Below are 13,243 nucleotides of genomic sequence, written 5' to 3' on the forward strand. Positions count from 1 at the left end.
CCGAGGAGGGGGTCCCAGCGGCCTTGTCACAGGAGACAGTGTCCATGCTCTTGTTCCTACTGCGTCAGCTAGACCCACCGAGTCTGGGGCCTGGAGTGGGGCTGGAACTTTCCTGGGGTAGGCAGCAAAGCAGGGGTCTCTGTTCTCAAATCGCCCTAACTTTTTTGGCTGTGCCGTGCGGCATTCGGGGTCCTAGTTCCCCAACCAGGGATCGAACCCACGCCCCCTGTATTGGAAGCGCGGAGTCTTAACCACTGTACAGCTAGGGAAGTCCCTCAAATTCCCCCTAACTTTTATGCAGAAGGTATGCCCTTTGAAGACTTTCTGGGGCAGGGGTATAGCTTGGGCCTCTGGTCTGGGCAGGCAGGGGTCTGCACTAGCTTCTTCCACCCATGGAAGGGTCCAGGGCCACAGAAGGTAACATGAGCCAAGGCCTGGGCAGGGGGAAAGGGGTGACCACAAGAGGGGCTCCCAGGAGCAGCCTTGGGGGTGAAGATCTCTGCAAAGCTGGTTCTTCCGATAGCAGAGGTCTCAGGACCCCCCGACAGAAAAAAGACGCAGGGGGAGGAGCCAAGTGGGTTCTGGGTGTGCTGGTGGGCGGCTGGAGCACAGCGGTGAAAGGGAGATGGGGGGCTGAGCTGAATTTTGGGGTGCAGTGGAGACTCAAGAGTTGGGCACAGTGGTGGATTTGAGAGCCCAAGTCGAGGTCAGCCTGAGGTCCAGAGCTGGGATGAAAAAAGTGTCTGGCCAGGTGACTGTGGCGTGTGGGTGCTGCACCAGACTGGGTGAAGTCCGGATTGGGGTGGGAGTTAGGTGTGGTTGCGGGTTGGGATTCGTAGGCAAACTGGGTTGGGTGAAGTTGGGGTGACCCAAAGTTGGGAAGCAGGAAGAATTGGGATCGTGGAGAATATTGGGGTCCACATAAATGGAGTTGCCTCAGTGTTAGGGTTTGGCCTTGGGGCGGATCACACGAAGTGGAACGTTGGGGTTCTGAGAGTTCTGGGGTGTCGGTTATGTTGGCAAGTACATAATGACTGATATCGGGGTTCACATGAAGTTGAGGTGTCCGAGAACTTGATCTCGGGTGGGTGTGGGGACCTGGGTGAGGTCGGTAAGTCGCCGACTGCGGGAGCACCGCAAAGGTCTGGGTTCCAGCGACTCCCAGAAGGTTCCCAGGAGGCTTGGGCCACTGGCAGAAGCCGCCCGAACCCCTTTGTTCTCCGCCACAGGCCGGGGGGGGGAGGGGGGCGGGCGCGCGGAAGTGGGTCAGCTCCGCCCCGCCGAGCACTGGCCCCGCCTCCCGCGCGCGGGCGGGGAACTGCGGACCATGCGCGTCCCCGCCGTTCACTGTGCCCCGCGCCCGCTGGCGGGAGGGGGCGCGGCCGGTACAGGCCCGGCCCCCAGCTCATGAATATGAGGCACAGCCACGGCCTCCAGAGCTTCGGATTGGCCAGCGAGGGGCGGAGGGGCGGGCTCGGGGGCGGGGCCTAGCGAAGAAGTACATAAGGCGGGCGCACGGCGCCCCCCCAGTCACTTCGCGCGTTAGGAGACTCGGGTCGTTGTGCTGTGCCGTCTTCCCGCCTGCGCCAGGGACCTGCCCGACTCAGTGGTGAGGGCCCTGGCGGCACCGGCTCCACGGGCCCGGGGCGGCGGGCGGCCTGCGGCCGGCCGGAGGAGGCGGGGCGGCGGCGGCACGCCCCTGGGCGGGGGCGGTGCCGGGGCGGGCCCGGGGTGTAGTCCGCCCCGCCGGCGGCGAGGGGCAGCGGAGACCGGGCCGAACCGCGGTCGGAGGGCATCCCCCGTGGGCCAGGGTATTCGCGAGCGGGACACCGCCGCAAAATGGCGGCCGCGAGCACGAAGCTGCGCCCTGCGAAATGGCGGGAGCGCCGAGTGCCCGGATGGAGTGGCGTGGGGCGCATGCGCGCGTGGGTGGGGCCAGGCTGGGGCTCCTCCCCGATTTCCCTTTGGAGTAGTGCGAGGGCGACACAACCCCGGTGCCACCCCCAACGCCCCAAGTTTGGGTCCCAGTTACGTGCTGCAGGGCGCCTTCTGGCCTGTATTTCGGAGCCATTCAGCGTAGGCTACCAGCCTGTAAAGGGTCGGTATAAGCACCGCCCCGCTTTGATATCCCGGCGCAGAGTCCCCGCCCCGCCTGCACAGCGCCCTGCAGTGGACCAAGCACGTTGCCACTCCGCCCGCCCCGCGACGGTCGGGTTAGGAGTTAGCCCCGCCGCTGTTTGCAACGGGCAGAAACCAAGGTGCACTCAGCCAGTGACGATGGTGGCCGATGCCTGCCTTCAGGGTGTACCCCTAAACGTCCCGTGAGGGCGTCCCCTGCCTGGAGTTTTGGGGCTCCACAGCCAGGCAGCACTGAGTACTGCAGAACCGCAGTGTGGCCCCAGCATTCAGGGACCCCCCACCCCCCGAGTCTGGGGAGCGGAGTTGGCCCAAACACAGAAAAGCGGCCAGGGACCCAAAGTGATAAAGGAATTAAGGGTTTGTTTGAATTAAATCCTGGGTGTGGGCTTGGGATGGTTAAAGGGCAGAAAAATAGTTTCCCAGCGTTTCCCCCCGAAACATACGTTATTTGTATAAAGTAAAGTGGGGGGGGGGCGTTGAGTCTCAAAGCTCCTGCAGGACCTCTGAGGCTTTTGATGATGTTTGTCACAGGCCGCCATGGCATCAGATGAAGGCAAGCTTTTCGTCGGAGGGCTGAGTTTTGACACCAACGAGCAGTCACTGGAGCAGGTCTTCTCAAAATATGGACAGATCTCAGAAGGTGAGGCTGGTGCCAGACTGGTGGCTGAGTGGGGTTGCTCACGGGGAGGGCTGGGTGCTGACCGCGGACCTCTCCCCTGCACAGTGGTGGTCGTGAAGGACAGGGAGACCCAGCGATCGAGGGGCTTTGGGTTTGTCACCTTTGAGAACATCGACGATGCCAAGGACGCCATGATGGCCATGAACGGGAAGGTGAGGGCTGGCTGCTCTGGGGTTCAGTGGGTCCGGCTGTAGACCGAGGGCGGGAGGTGCAGAGGCTAACTGTGTCCACTTCTGGTCTCCAGTCTGTGGATGGGCGGCAGATCCGGGTCGACCAGGCTGGCAAATCGTCTGATAACCGATCCCGCGGGTACCGAGGTGGCTCTGTCGGGGGCCGGGGCTTCTTCCGCGGGGGCCGAGGTCGGGGCCGTGGGTTCTCCAGAGGTGAGTGCCACTTGCAGGGACAAGGTGGGGGCACTGCTGCAGAAGCTGACACTCACTTCTCCTTCCCGTCCCGTCTGTAGGAGGAGGGGACCGCGGCTACGGGGGGAGCCGGTTCGAGTCCAGGAGTGGGGGCTATGGAGGCTCCAGAGACTACTACAGCAGGTACGGGCGGTGGTCCTGCGCAGGGGGGCCTGGGAGGCTCTGTGGGGACGCTGGCACGGGGACTGGTGAGAGTCCCCCGAGGTGGCCCCCAGCGCTCACCTGTGTCCTTCCTGCAGCCGGAGTCAGAGTGGCAGCTGCGGTGACCGGAGCTCGGGCGGGTCCTACAGAGACAGCTACGACAGTTACGGTAAGCGGCGCTCCAAGGGCCTGTGGTGGGAGCTCAGTGAGCCTCGGTGCCCTCTGGGCAGTGCTCAGACCCGGTCACCATGTTTGCCCCGTAAGGGACGAGACTGTCCTCTTGGGTCTCGGTGCCAGCAGCCACTTCTGCCACAGAACGTAAAGGCAAAACCAGGCTGACCAAGGAGGAAAGGGAGAGCGAGGGCCCACCGAGCAGAGCAGGCCGCATCCGTGCATGTGGGCCGTGCCCGCCACCCTCGGCCATGGGGGGGGTTGGTCGCTCCCGAGCCCCCAGGGCTGAGCCCCCAGGTTTGGGCCGGGAGTGGAATGCTGCCTCTCGTCGCGTGCTTCAGCGCCTTTACACTGTGCCTGCTTCTTGTTCTCAGCTACACACAACGAGTAAAAATCCTTCCTGCTCGAGATCGTCCTTCCAATGGCCGTATATTTAAAGATTTTGGGAGCTCCGCTGAATCGTTAATGTGTAGTGATCACACCTCCTTGTACCCACTTTTGTAGTCTTATTGGTTCTGATCTTGTCAAACACAGCCTGACTGCTTCTGGCCCCCAGATGGCCTCGTTACTACACTTTGCATTTTAAGGAAGCGCTGTCCGTTTTTAAGAGTCTTAAAAACGTTTTGAAGAGCACTTCCAGTTTTACTTTCACCTTTTTACCGTGAGCCAAGAGTTCTTTTTTTAGAAAATCACCAGGGGTTGTGAGAGTTTTGTTTTTGTTTTCGGTTGTGTTGCTTTTTTTCTTTTTCTTTTCAGTGGGGTTGGCCCCATGAATTTGGGTGCCCCGAGTCACTTCTCTTTGAGATTGAACAGACTCTGAATCTGCTCTTTGTCGGAAGCTGAGCAAGTTGTAGCTTTTTTCCAACTCGGTGTCACGTTTCTGAGTGTAGCGTGGTAGAACCGTGCGGGTGGCAGCAGAGCACCCGGGCTGCCCTGGCCCGGCCTGGGCGCCCACCTGTCGTGTGGGACCCACAGTAGACTTGCAGACATCCCCGAGAGGTTCTTGAAAATGTGTATTTATATTGTCCTTTTTTGCCGGAAGACGTACGCATATCCCGTCAATGTTGTATCTGAAGTGGTGAAGGAATTCTTGTACGCAGTTTTCTTTGGCTTCACGAAGCCGATTAAAAGACCATCTGAATGAACCTCGCTCTGACCATCTCCCTTTGATTGCACCACACGCGCCCTGCAGGGGCTCGAGGCAGGCAGACCTGAGCGGAGAGGGCAGCTAGAGGACTAGGTCCGCAGTCCCGCCCGAGGCTGCCACAGTTAGAGGAGAAAGGCAGGGTCAGTGACGCTGGCTGGGCCCCTGTGACAGCCAACGACCACCGGCCCCAGTTAGGCGAGCAGGTGGGTGACGGGAGCGGGCTCTCGGACCGCAGGGCAGCCCCGGAGCGCTTCTGGCCGTGGCAGCCAGAAGGCTTGATGGGGCGGGCAGCCTAGCAGGGACGGTGGACACGCGGGCGCCCGACGCTGACCCTGAACTCCTTAGTCTAGAAGCAGGCTAGAGAGCAGACACAGGCAGGGTCCCCGGGTGACCCCAGACTGACCGGCTCATTAGCTAGCTCTGCTGTTGCTTTACAAGTTCTGAGCGTTCTCTGCTAGCCTATGGAAGCTGCAGCCCCTCGGAGGACAGAAGTGTTGTGCGCCCAACAGAAAGCTCTGAGACGCAAGCTGCTCCCTGGGCTAGCTCATATGTGGAGATAGTCCTGTAATTCGAGGTAACTCCTTTTGCTCGTCCGCATCCCTCCTCTTGTTGAGAGCTCATTTGAAAGTAAAGTCGTGTACCCGGGGAATGTTCCTTTGACTTTTTTGCTTTTTCTTTTTCCTTTTTAAAAAAAAAAAAAAAAATCAAGCTAGAACTAAAGGCAGACCCTGGCCGTTTGCCCTTCCCCGCCTGCAGCCAGGCGAGCGGCCCGGGCAGTTGAGCAGGATTGGAGACCACCAAACGCCCCGCCTTTTGGAATTTTTTGTTCATCAATTGACTGTCTTTTGCAGACCTCTTTGAGTCACACTCCTAACTAGCTCTCTCTGATGTCTGTTGCTGCCATGAGTTTTTGCTCAGAGCCCGCGCCGATCTCTAAGCAGCTGCATCCCAAGTGGGTAGCTGGCTCTGCTTAAGAGCACAGAGTGGCCTGGCCCGTCTGAAAGGCGCAGGCCCGCCCTGGGCACGCTGGCCCGTGGCGGGGCCTCTTGGGTTGGCCCCGGTGACTAGCTGAGACCCTCCTAGGAGCTGTGGATGGTTTCGCGGGAGTCGGGGAGGGGCGGCTGTGAGCTCAGCCAGGGTGTCAGGGTTAACACTCCTTTGCTTTGGCAGGTTGAATGGAAGCCAGTGCGACCCGGAAGGGTGACCCGAGAGCAACAACGACCTGGGGTCACTGCCCCAGGAGGAACTTCACCCGGGAGCAAGAGCCAGCGGCACAGCTGCCTGCCCTTGCAGCCCGTCACCTGTAAGTGCTTCTCGGCGGGGGAGACATGTGGCCCTGTGGCCCTGGCCCTTGTGGTGGGTTCTCCCCCGTCCTGGCTGTGTGACCTCTGTCGGGGGCAGCGTCTTCATCTCCTGCTGGAGCAGCCCTCGTGTCCCCCTCTCACCTCTCCCATCTTTCCAGCAGGTGCTTCACTGGCGAGGTTGGGGTGCGGGGCTTCAAGGTGCTCCAGGAGGATGGGCGTGTGGTGCTGGCACGGCGGCCAGTCCTCACTCGCGATGTGACAAGACAAATGTGGAAGGTGCATTTGAATAAAGGGATGGTGTGTACACCCACAAACCTGAGTCTGGTGTGGGGTGCGTCGTGGAGGGCGGACACTGAGCTTCAGCCTGAGGCCTGGCTGGAGGGGCTGTGGCGGGGAGTCCGCTAGAGATAGCCTCCTCTTGGGGCCTTCGTTCTGGCCACGAGCTGGATGCAGACCCGGAAGGCCAGGCGGCAGTTCATTGCCCCCCCCCCCCCGGGGCAGTTCTCTCGGGCAGAGGGAGCCGTGGAGGAGGTGGTCCCGTGGCGGCGCGTCCCCCGGAGCCAGGCAGAGGCCTTGTCAGAGTAACCCCGGGTACCTTCAGCTTGTCCGCCCCCGGAGCCGGCCTGCCTTCCCAGGCTGTTTGCCTCCAGGCCTGGTCTTGGGGTGCAGAACGTTGGGGCTGAGCCCCGGTTCTAGCTGCCTTGGGCTCTGGGCGAGTTACCTCGTCTCAGCAGGGTGAGGTCCGGGTCACCGGTACCCCCCCCACTTCTCCCACGGGGTGTGTCTGGTCCCTCCTGGCCCCCGCCAAAGGCGGGATGCCCAGGCTCACTGCCGGGACAGGTCTCCCCTCCTGGAGGGCCAGGGACAGCGGGCCACCGTGCTGGTGTCACCGAAGCCCAGGGCGACTGGGGGCGGGGACGCGAGAGTTCCAGGGCCCAAGTGGGAGGGAGGCCCGCAGGGCACGGTCGCGCCTGTCCCCTCACCGTAGTCCCCCTGCGGGGCGGCCGCGGTGCTCACGCTCTGGGCCGGGGACACAGAACTGCGGCTCCGAGCCTTCGGGGGCGGGGTGCTCGCGGAGCCAGCGGGGCGCGGGGTACTTCCCCGCTTCGGGTGAAGCGAGGTGAGAGGCCGGGGGCGGTGGCGGGCCGGGCCTTTCCGGGAGCCAGGCCCCGCCCCCGCGAGCCATTGGCTGGCCCCGCCCCCGCGCCAGTGAGTGACTGCTCCTCGCGGGGGCGGGGCGCGGCTACCGCTTCCGCCGGGCTATGGGGCTGCGTGTGCTGCCGCCGCGGCTCCTGCTGCTGTCGGCGCTGCTGCTGCCGGTGCAGCTGTTCGGAGCCGCGGACCCCACGTCCCCGTCACTGCGCCGCACGCAGGCCACGCTCTTGCCGCATCCCGCCGTGACGAACGGGAGCCAGCCGGGCGCGCCGCACAACACCACACGCCCTTGGCCGCTGGGCTCGCCGGACTCGCCGCTTCTGCGTTCCCTCTACGTGGTTACGGGCCTCATCGTCCTAGCCGTGCTCTACTTCCTCATCCGGGCATTCAGGTGCGTCAGGCGCACGCCGCCGCCGCTGCCCTGGCGCGGCCAATGGGCGCGCGCCTCGCGCCCCAAGTGCTGCGGCGCGAAAGCCCCGCCTCTCCGGCGCGGTTCGCCATCGTCACGTGGGTGGGGACGTGGGTGGTGAGTGGGTGGGGTCATGCAATCACGTGACGAGCCGCTCCTTCGGGATGTTGGGGTTGGTTTTCTAGACGCAGCCGCCGAGACTAGAGGTTGCGGGATGATGAGGGCACCGGGAATTCCCGGGATCCTCTGCGGCTCCCCCAGCCCGGTGACGACGAGCGCAGCGCCCACTAACCCAACTTGCATCTGCCACGCGGGCCTGGCCGCATCCTTTCCTGTAGTTAACGCCCCCAGCCTGACCAGGGCCCGGCGGGAGCCTGCCCCCGCACCTTGCTTCTCCTGTTTCTTCAGCCCAGAGCTGGCTGTGATCGTCAGTGTTTAGGTTCTGCCCACGCTCTCCCCAAGAGTTGAGGACCCCCTTGCCTTACCCGCGGCATACGCCCTGCCTCCTGCAGGCCCGTGACCCCCTCCTCAGGCCCGTCCTCCCCGTTTGGCTTCCTCTCTGGGGCTGATCTCCAGAGGGCCTTTGTCACGCAGAGCTGATCATATCCAGATGCTCTGAAGGGGCCTTTTCTGTCTTGCATTGACACTGCTGTGGGTATACAATGTTCGTCTCCCATCTGAATACGTGCCACATCCACCACAGAGGGTCCCGTGCTTTCCCTGGTGGTGGTCAGGAGCCGGGCCTTCTGCCCGCGACAGCCTTCTACTTGATATCTTTGGCAAACTCTAAGGCTCAGTCGTCTCATTAGTAAAATGGAATTACAGCGCCCCCCTCCCAGGGGTCCTTGCCCAAGGGCCTACGCCCTGGGGGCCTGCCAAGGGAGATGTGCACAGCAACTCATAACGATTGTGACCATTATGAGAAGAAACGCAGTTGGAACCGGAAAGTTCACAGCAAGACTCTGGGAGTCGAGCAGACGAGCATTATCGGAGAAGGTGGGAAGCAGGGCAGGGTGTCAGCAGCTCCAGCGAAGGGCCATGAGAGGGCCGCTGAGCGAGCCTGGGTCTGCTTCCAGATTGAAAAAGCCGCAGCAGAGGAGGTACGGGCTCCTGGCCAACACCGAGGACCCCACCGAGATGGCATCGCTGGACAGCGACGAGGAGACGGTCTTTGAAACAAGGAACCTGAGATGGTAAGGCAGCCCTCCACACACCTTCAGGGGCTCCTTGGGTTGGGGGGTGGGGTCAGCAGGCCAGCGAGTTAGGAAGACTGTCGGCCGGTGAGGTCCTCAGTGCGGTCAGCACACAACAGTGGCCGGGCCTGGCTTTGCCGTCGCAGGCTGTGTGGCCTCGTCCCAGGGACGTCCATCTCCCAGCCTCAGTTTCCCGTTTCTTTAAGATGGGAACGGGCTGCAGTGCTTGAGTCAGTGGGCACTTGCTCTGGGCCTGACCCCGAAGGTCAAGATCAGTGTCAGAGGTGGAGAATGAACTGCGAGGTGCTACCAAAGCCGGGGGGCGGGTCAGAGACGGCCTCTCCACGGCCCCAGCCAGGGGTAGAGCATCCCAGGCAGAGGCAATGGCAGAGACAAAGAAAGAGGGTTGACAACGGAGGTGACCCAGTGGCCACTGGGCTCAGGGCCACTGACAGGGCCTGAGCGGGGAGGGATGGCCTGTTTAACCCCAGCTTATCGGGGGCTCAGGCACCGAAGCTGAGAGACCACAGGACGATTCTGACTTTCCAAGCCCCCCGAGGGAGGTGCGGGTATGGCCTGGGAATCCCTCTGGTCCCGGCATCTCCTGGTTGGGGCACCCCTTTCCCCCAGGTAGGGAGTCGGCAGGGCCTGCATGCTGGGGGTGGGGGCTGGGCATGTTAGAGGTACAGGCACAGTGGGGTGGGGGCGGGGGCGGGGCGGGGACGGGGCGGGCTCCCCACCCAACACTTCTCACCTCCTACCTCTCGTTTCCAGATGTACAGGTCGGGAAGGCAGCATTTCCAGCGGCCTTGTGGGAAAGACAAGAGACAGGGCCCCTCCCAGTGCTTGGAATGCCCTGCTGATTCTCCTGCCGCCAAAGAGCTTGTGTGGGGCCTGCCCGGCCTGCCAGGAGCCGCCCCAGCCCTGCCCCTGGACAAGACCGCCCAGGATACCGGCTGGAAGCCAGAGGGTCCCCGGCAGCAGCACGCAGAACTCTGAGGTCCCCTGGCCACGTTGTGACTTGTGCCGATCACCCTTCCTGGTGGGGATGCGGCAGCCCCAAGCTGAGGCCTGGTAGGCGGGTGGGCTGGGGGGCCTGTCTGGGAGCACCATATCCCTGGGCTGAGGACAATAAAGGCAGCCAGTGGTTCTGTAGCTGGTACCCAGCTCCACAGTGGGCCAGACCCAGTGCTCTGGCTCACAGGTGGGGGGTGGGCAGCAGACCTGGGCTCCATGTGGGCCTTAGTTCTCCCACCTGTGACCATTTGGTCCCATCCTCAGGTGTCCAGAGGGTCCCGTGAAGAATCCCACAAAGGAGACAAAGAGATGGGGGAGAACTACTCCCACCTGCCTGGAAAAAGACCCTGCCAGTCATTGTTTTTGAGCCTAGGGAGAACTCCTATTCATCCAGCAAAGCTCCTGCTCAGGGCTCCCCTGTCCATAATGCCTTCAGCCTGGGGCCCCTAAGGGCCATGCTCTCTGCCTCACCACACTCACACCACTATTTTGGGGGTGTTTCCTAAGGAACCCCAGGCTGTAGTGTACGGGTCTGGAGCTTTGTGCAGCCTGAGGCTCCCTGTGCCCACCTTGCCTCTCCCCCATCAGCCTCTTGTGGAATCACTGATGAACCTGGTCCGCCATCCCAGGAAGCCTATTCTGGCACTCAGGCCTCCGTTCTGGCCATCTGAGATCCATCGTGGGTACCTGAGTCCCACGATGGCACCTGACCCTCATCCCAGCCACCCCAGTCCCATGGGGGGTACCTCAGCCCCCATCCTGATCACCTCAGCCCCATCCCCGGAACTTGAACCCCTTTCAGGCACCATAATCCCCTTGGGGCAATCGACCCCCACCCTGGGCACCTAACCCTTTTCCCACCTGAGCCCCATTCTGGGCACCCGAGCCCCCCTGGGGTACCTGACTGCCCATTCTGGCCACCTGCGATCCATCCTGTGTACCTGAATCCCACTGGGGCAACTGACCCCCATCCTGGGCACCTGACCTCCTTTCCCACCTGAGCCCCATCCCGGGCACCTGCACCCCATTGGGGTGCCTCAATCCCCATCCTGGCCATCTGAGATCCATACTGGGCACCTGAGTCCCATCGGGGTACCTCAGTCCCCATCCCTGGTGAGGGGCTTTATGAGTTCCTCTGTGGGCCTTGTTTCTAGGCGGAGTCCAGCTCTGGCCTGTTCCCCGCCCCCCCCCCGCCCGCACCCTGTCATTGTGGTCCTGGAGAGTGGGAGAGGTGGGGCTGGCCTGTGGCTGCCCACAGCCTGAGGTCTCCCCGGGCCGCTGGCCGGAGGCACCGAGGCCGTGTCGTTAGCAGAAGCTGTCATTAGGAGGAGCTGCCACCAGGTGGCAGCCTTGTGCTGCCCGGCCTCTACCATGCTGCCCTGTGGTCTCGGGGTGGCCTGAGGCAAACCGTTGTACAGGTGGGGAAGTACTTCGAAGTCGGGGGCCCTGTTTCGCACGCCTTCTCGACCCCCCCTTGTTGCCATGGCCACCATGGGATGGTCCCAGCCTGCTGCCCACTCAAGACCCATCAGCCCCTGTGGCCCGTCTACCTTGCAGTCCTGCTGATCTTCCTGGCCCGGCCTGAGCCCGGGTTCCTGCGGAAGAGCTGTCATGGTCAGCTGGCCACCCCTCTCTCCAGCCGGGGTCCTCTGCCTTGGCCCCCAGTTGGCTTCCTTGGGCATCTCTGTTGGCAGCCCCCGACCCTGCTCCAAGTCTGCTCACACTTCCTCTCCCCGCTCTGGTGCCCAGCTGCCGCCTCCAGGAAGTCCTCACTGCCCCTGCCACCCCCATTCTTTGGGAGGGTCCTGTACGGAGTGGCGAGCCGGTCCCCAGAAGCCAGGGAGAGTTGAGGAAGTGAGGCCATAGTCCCTGGGAGGCCCTGAGATGTCATGCCCCCTGACCCCCGGGCTCTGGCCGCCCTTTCTCCCCACCTGTTCCCCCTGTGGGTCTCTCTCTATGCATCTCTGTCTTTTTGTCTCTGCGTCTCTGTCTTTGAACCTCTGCTCGTCTCCCTGTTGGTGTCTCTCTCCATCTGCACCGCCTCTCACTCAGCCTCCCTGGGTTTCCGTCTGTCCCTCTCTGTCACTCTGTTTCTCTCCGTGTCTGACCCGCTGGGACACAATTTTTTTTTTTTTTGGGACACGCTTTTAACAGGCGCTCAGACACCGTCCGCGGCCCGCCCCCAGCCCCCCACCCCGTGATCTGCGCCCCTTTCCCACAGCTCTGAGCGATTTCTCGAGCTTCAAAAGGCACATTAATTACTATAATGAGGTCAGGAGAGACCCGGCGCTCTGCCATCCGGGGGCGGGAACACCCCGCGTGCCCCCGCAGCCCCGCGCCTCCTGCCCGCCCCCTTCGGGTGGGGGGGGAGCCCCGCCCGCTTCCCGGCCCCTGCGCCTGTCAGCGCCGTCCGCGCGCGCACCGCGCCCCCGGCGTTAGTGCCGAGTAATTGGCAGCCCCCGCCAAGGTTAATGCACTATTAGCGGGAAGTTCTCGGCGGCTAAGAGCCGGGAGAGGGGCCTGTCAGCGCGAGATGAAAGGCCCCCGGGCCCGGATGGTTGGAGGGCCGCGTGTGCATGCCGGCTCGGGAGGCCTTCCAGCACCTTCTCCGCACTCACACACGGGCACAGGCATGACACGGCTGCGAGGACAGGCGACACGGCCGCCAGGCGTGCGGGACGGACACAGGGCACAAGTCCACACGCGCGCACACACGGGTGTCGCCCGCAGCGGGTCCCAAGCCCGCGCCGGGTGAGGGTGCGCGGACCAACAGCCCGGCGCCCTCGAGGCCCCTCCCACCACCTCCATCCCCCAGCCCCCACCCTGGGAGTGCCCACTGGACACGCAACAAAGCAGCCCCCTCGGCCCGGGGGCCACGTTGGGGTCTCTGGCTCCCGGGAGGGTCGCTGTGCGGCTAGACGGCCTCGCCCCCAACCTCGGTTCTCCGTCTGGGGACTGGGGCCGGGAGGGGGCGGGGAAGCTGGTCAAGGCCAGGCGTCTTCCCTGTAGGTGGGAGCCCCTCTGCTGGTTCTGACGTGCTCTCCCTCGGACGTGGCCCCCGCTCCCCTGGGGTCAGCAGGCGAGGGAGTTGTGCCCTCCCTGGGGTTCCCAGGACCCCTCCCCTGATCCCCCATCCTACCCGGGGGCTCAGCCCCGCCCACGTCTCCTCTCTGCGCTGTCTGAGCCGCCACCTCCCTTCTCCACGCAGGCCTTGATGTCCTGGTCCCGGACAAGAGTGGCGGTCCAGGTGCCCACTCGGGCACGGCTCCACCCAGAGCTGTGCCACAAGTATGGTGACCATGACTAGCTATTTATGTCCACGTTAATTAAACGTAGGTGAAGTCTAAAGTCCTGTTCCTCAATCGCACTGACCACATTTCATGTGCCCAGTAGCCATGTGGAGCTGCTGGTGGTGCCTGTGTTGGACTTGTCCATCCTTGTGGGAAGTTCTTTTGGACAGCGGTGG

General features: G+C 63.0%; 2 protein-coding genes across 5 annotated transcripts; both read left to right on the forward strand.

Annotated features, from left to right (window-relative positions):
- The first annotated feature begins 1,525 nt into the window (after positions 1-1,525).
- CIRBP (cold inducible RNA binding protein) lies at positions 1,526-6,851 on the forward strand. Of its 4 annotated transcripts, none has more exons than XM_082835685.1 (9): positions 1,526-1,609; positions 2,671-2,779; positions 2,864-2,970; positions 3,063-3,201; positions 3,282-3,363; positions 3,480-3,550; positions 3,927-5,273; positions 5,870-6,002; positions 6,162-6,558. In XM_082835685.1, the coding sequence occupies exons 2-7, from the start codon at positions 2,677-2,679 to the stop codon at positions 3,941-3,943; spliced, it is 519 nt and encodes a 172-aa protein (XP_082691811.1). In that variant the 5' UTR covers positions 1,526-1,609; positions 2,671-2,676; the 3' UTR covers positions 3,944-5,273; positions 5,870-6,002; positions 6,162-6,558. The 4 variants fall into 4 exon arrangements, with proteins under 4 accessions (XP_082691811.1, XP_082691810.1, XP_082691812.1 ...); XM_082835684.1 differs by having other exon boundaries at positions 6,165-6,557; XM_082835687.1 differs by having other exon boundaries at positions 1,590-1,609; positions 5,870-6,561.
- Positions 6,852-7,265: 414 nt separating this feature from the next.
- Positions 7,266-9,875, forward strand: FAM174C (family with sequence similarity 174 member C; the record flags this gene model as incomplete). The annotated part of the gene is made up of 3 exons (XM_082835075.1): positions 7,266-7,549; positions 8,644-8,760; positions 9,535-9,875. Coding segments are annotated over 3 exons (402 nt in total). The 3' UTR covers positions 9,536-9,875.
- Between the last annotated feature and the right edge of the window lie 3,368 nt (positions 9,876-13,243).

Source organism: Leucopleurus acutus (assembly GCF_964270905.1).
Source record: "Leucopleurus acutus genome assembly, chromosome: 3".
In the NCBI taxonomy this organism is placed as follows: domain Eukaryota; kingdom Metazoa; phylum Chordata; class Mammalia; order Artiodactyla; family Delphinidae; genus Leucopleurus; species Leucopleurus acutus.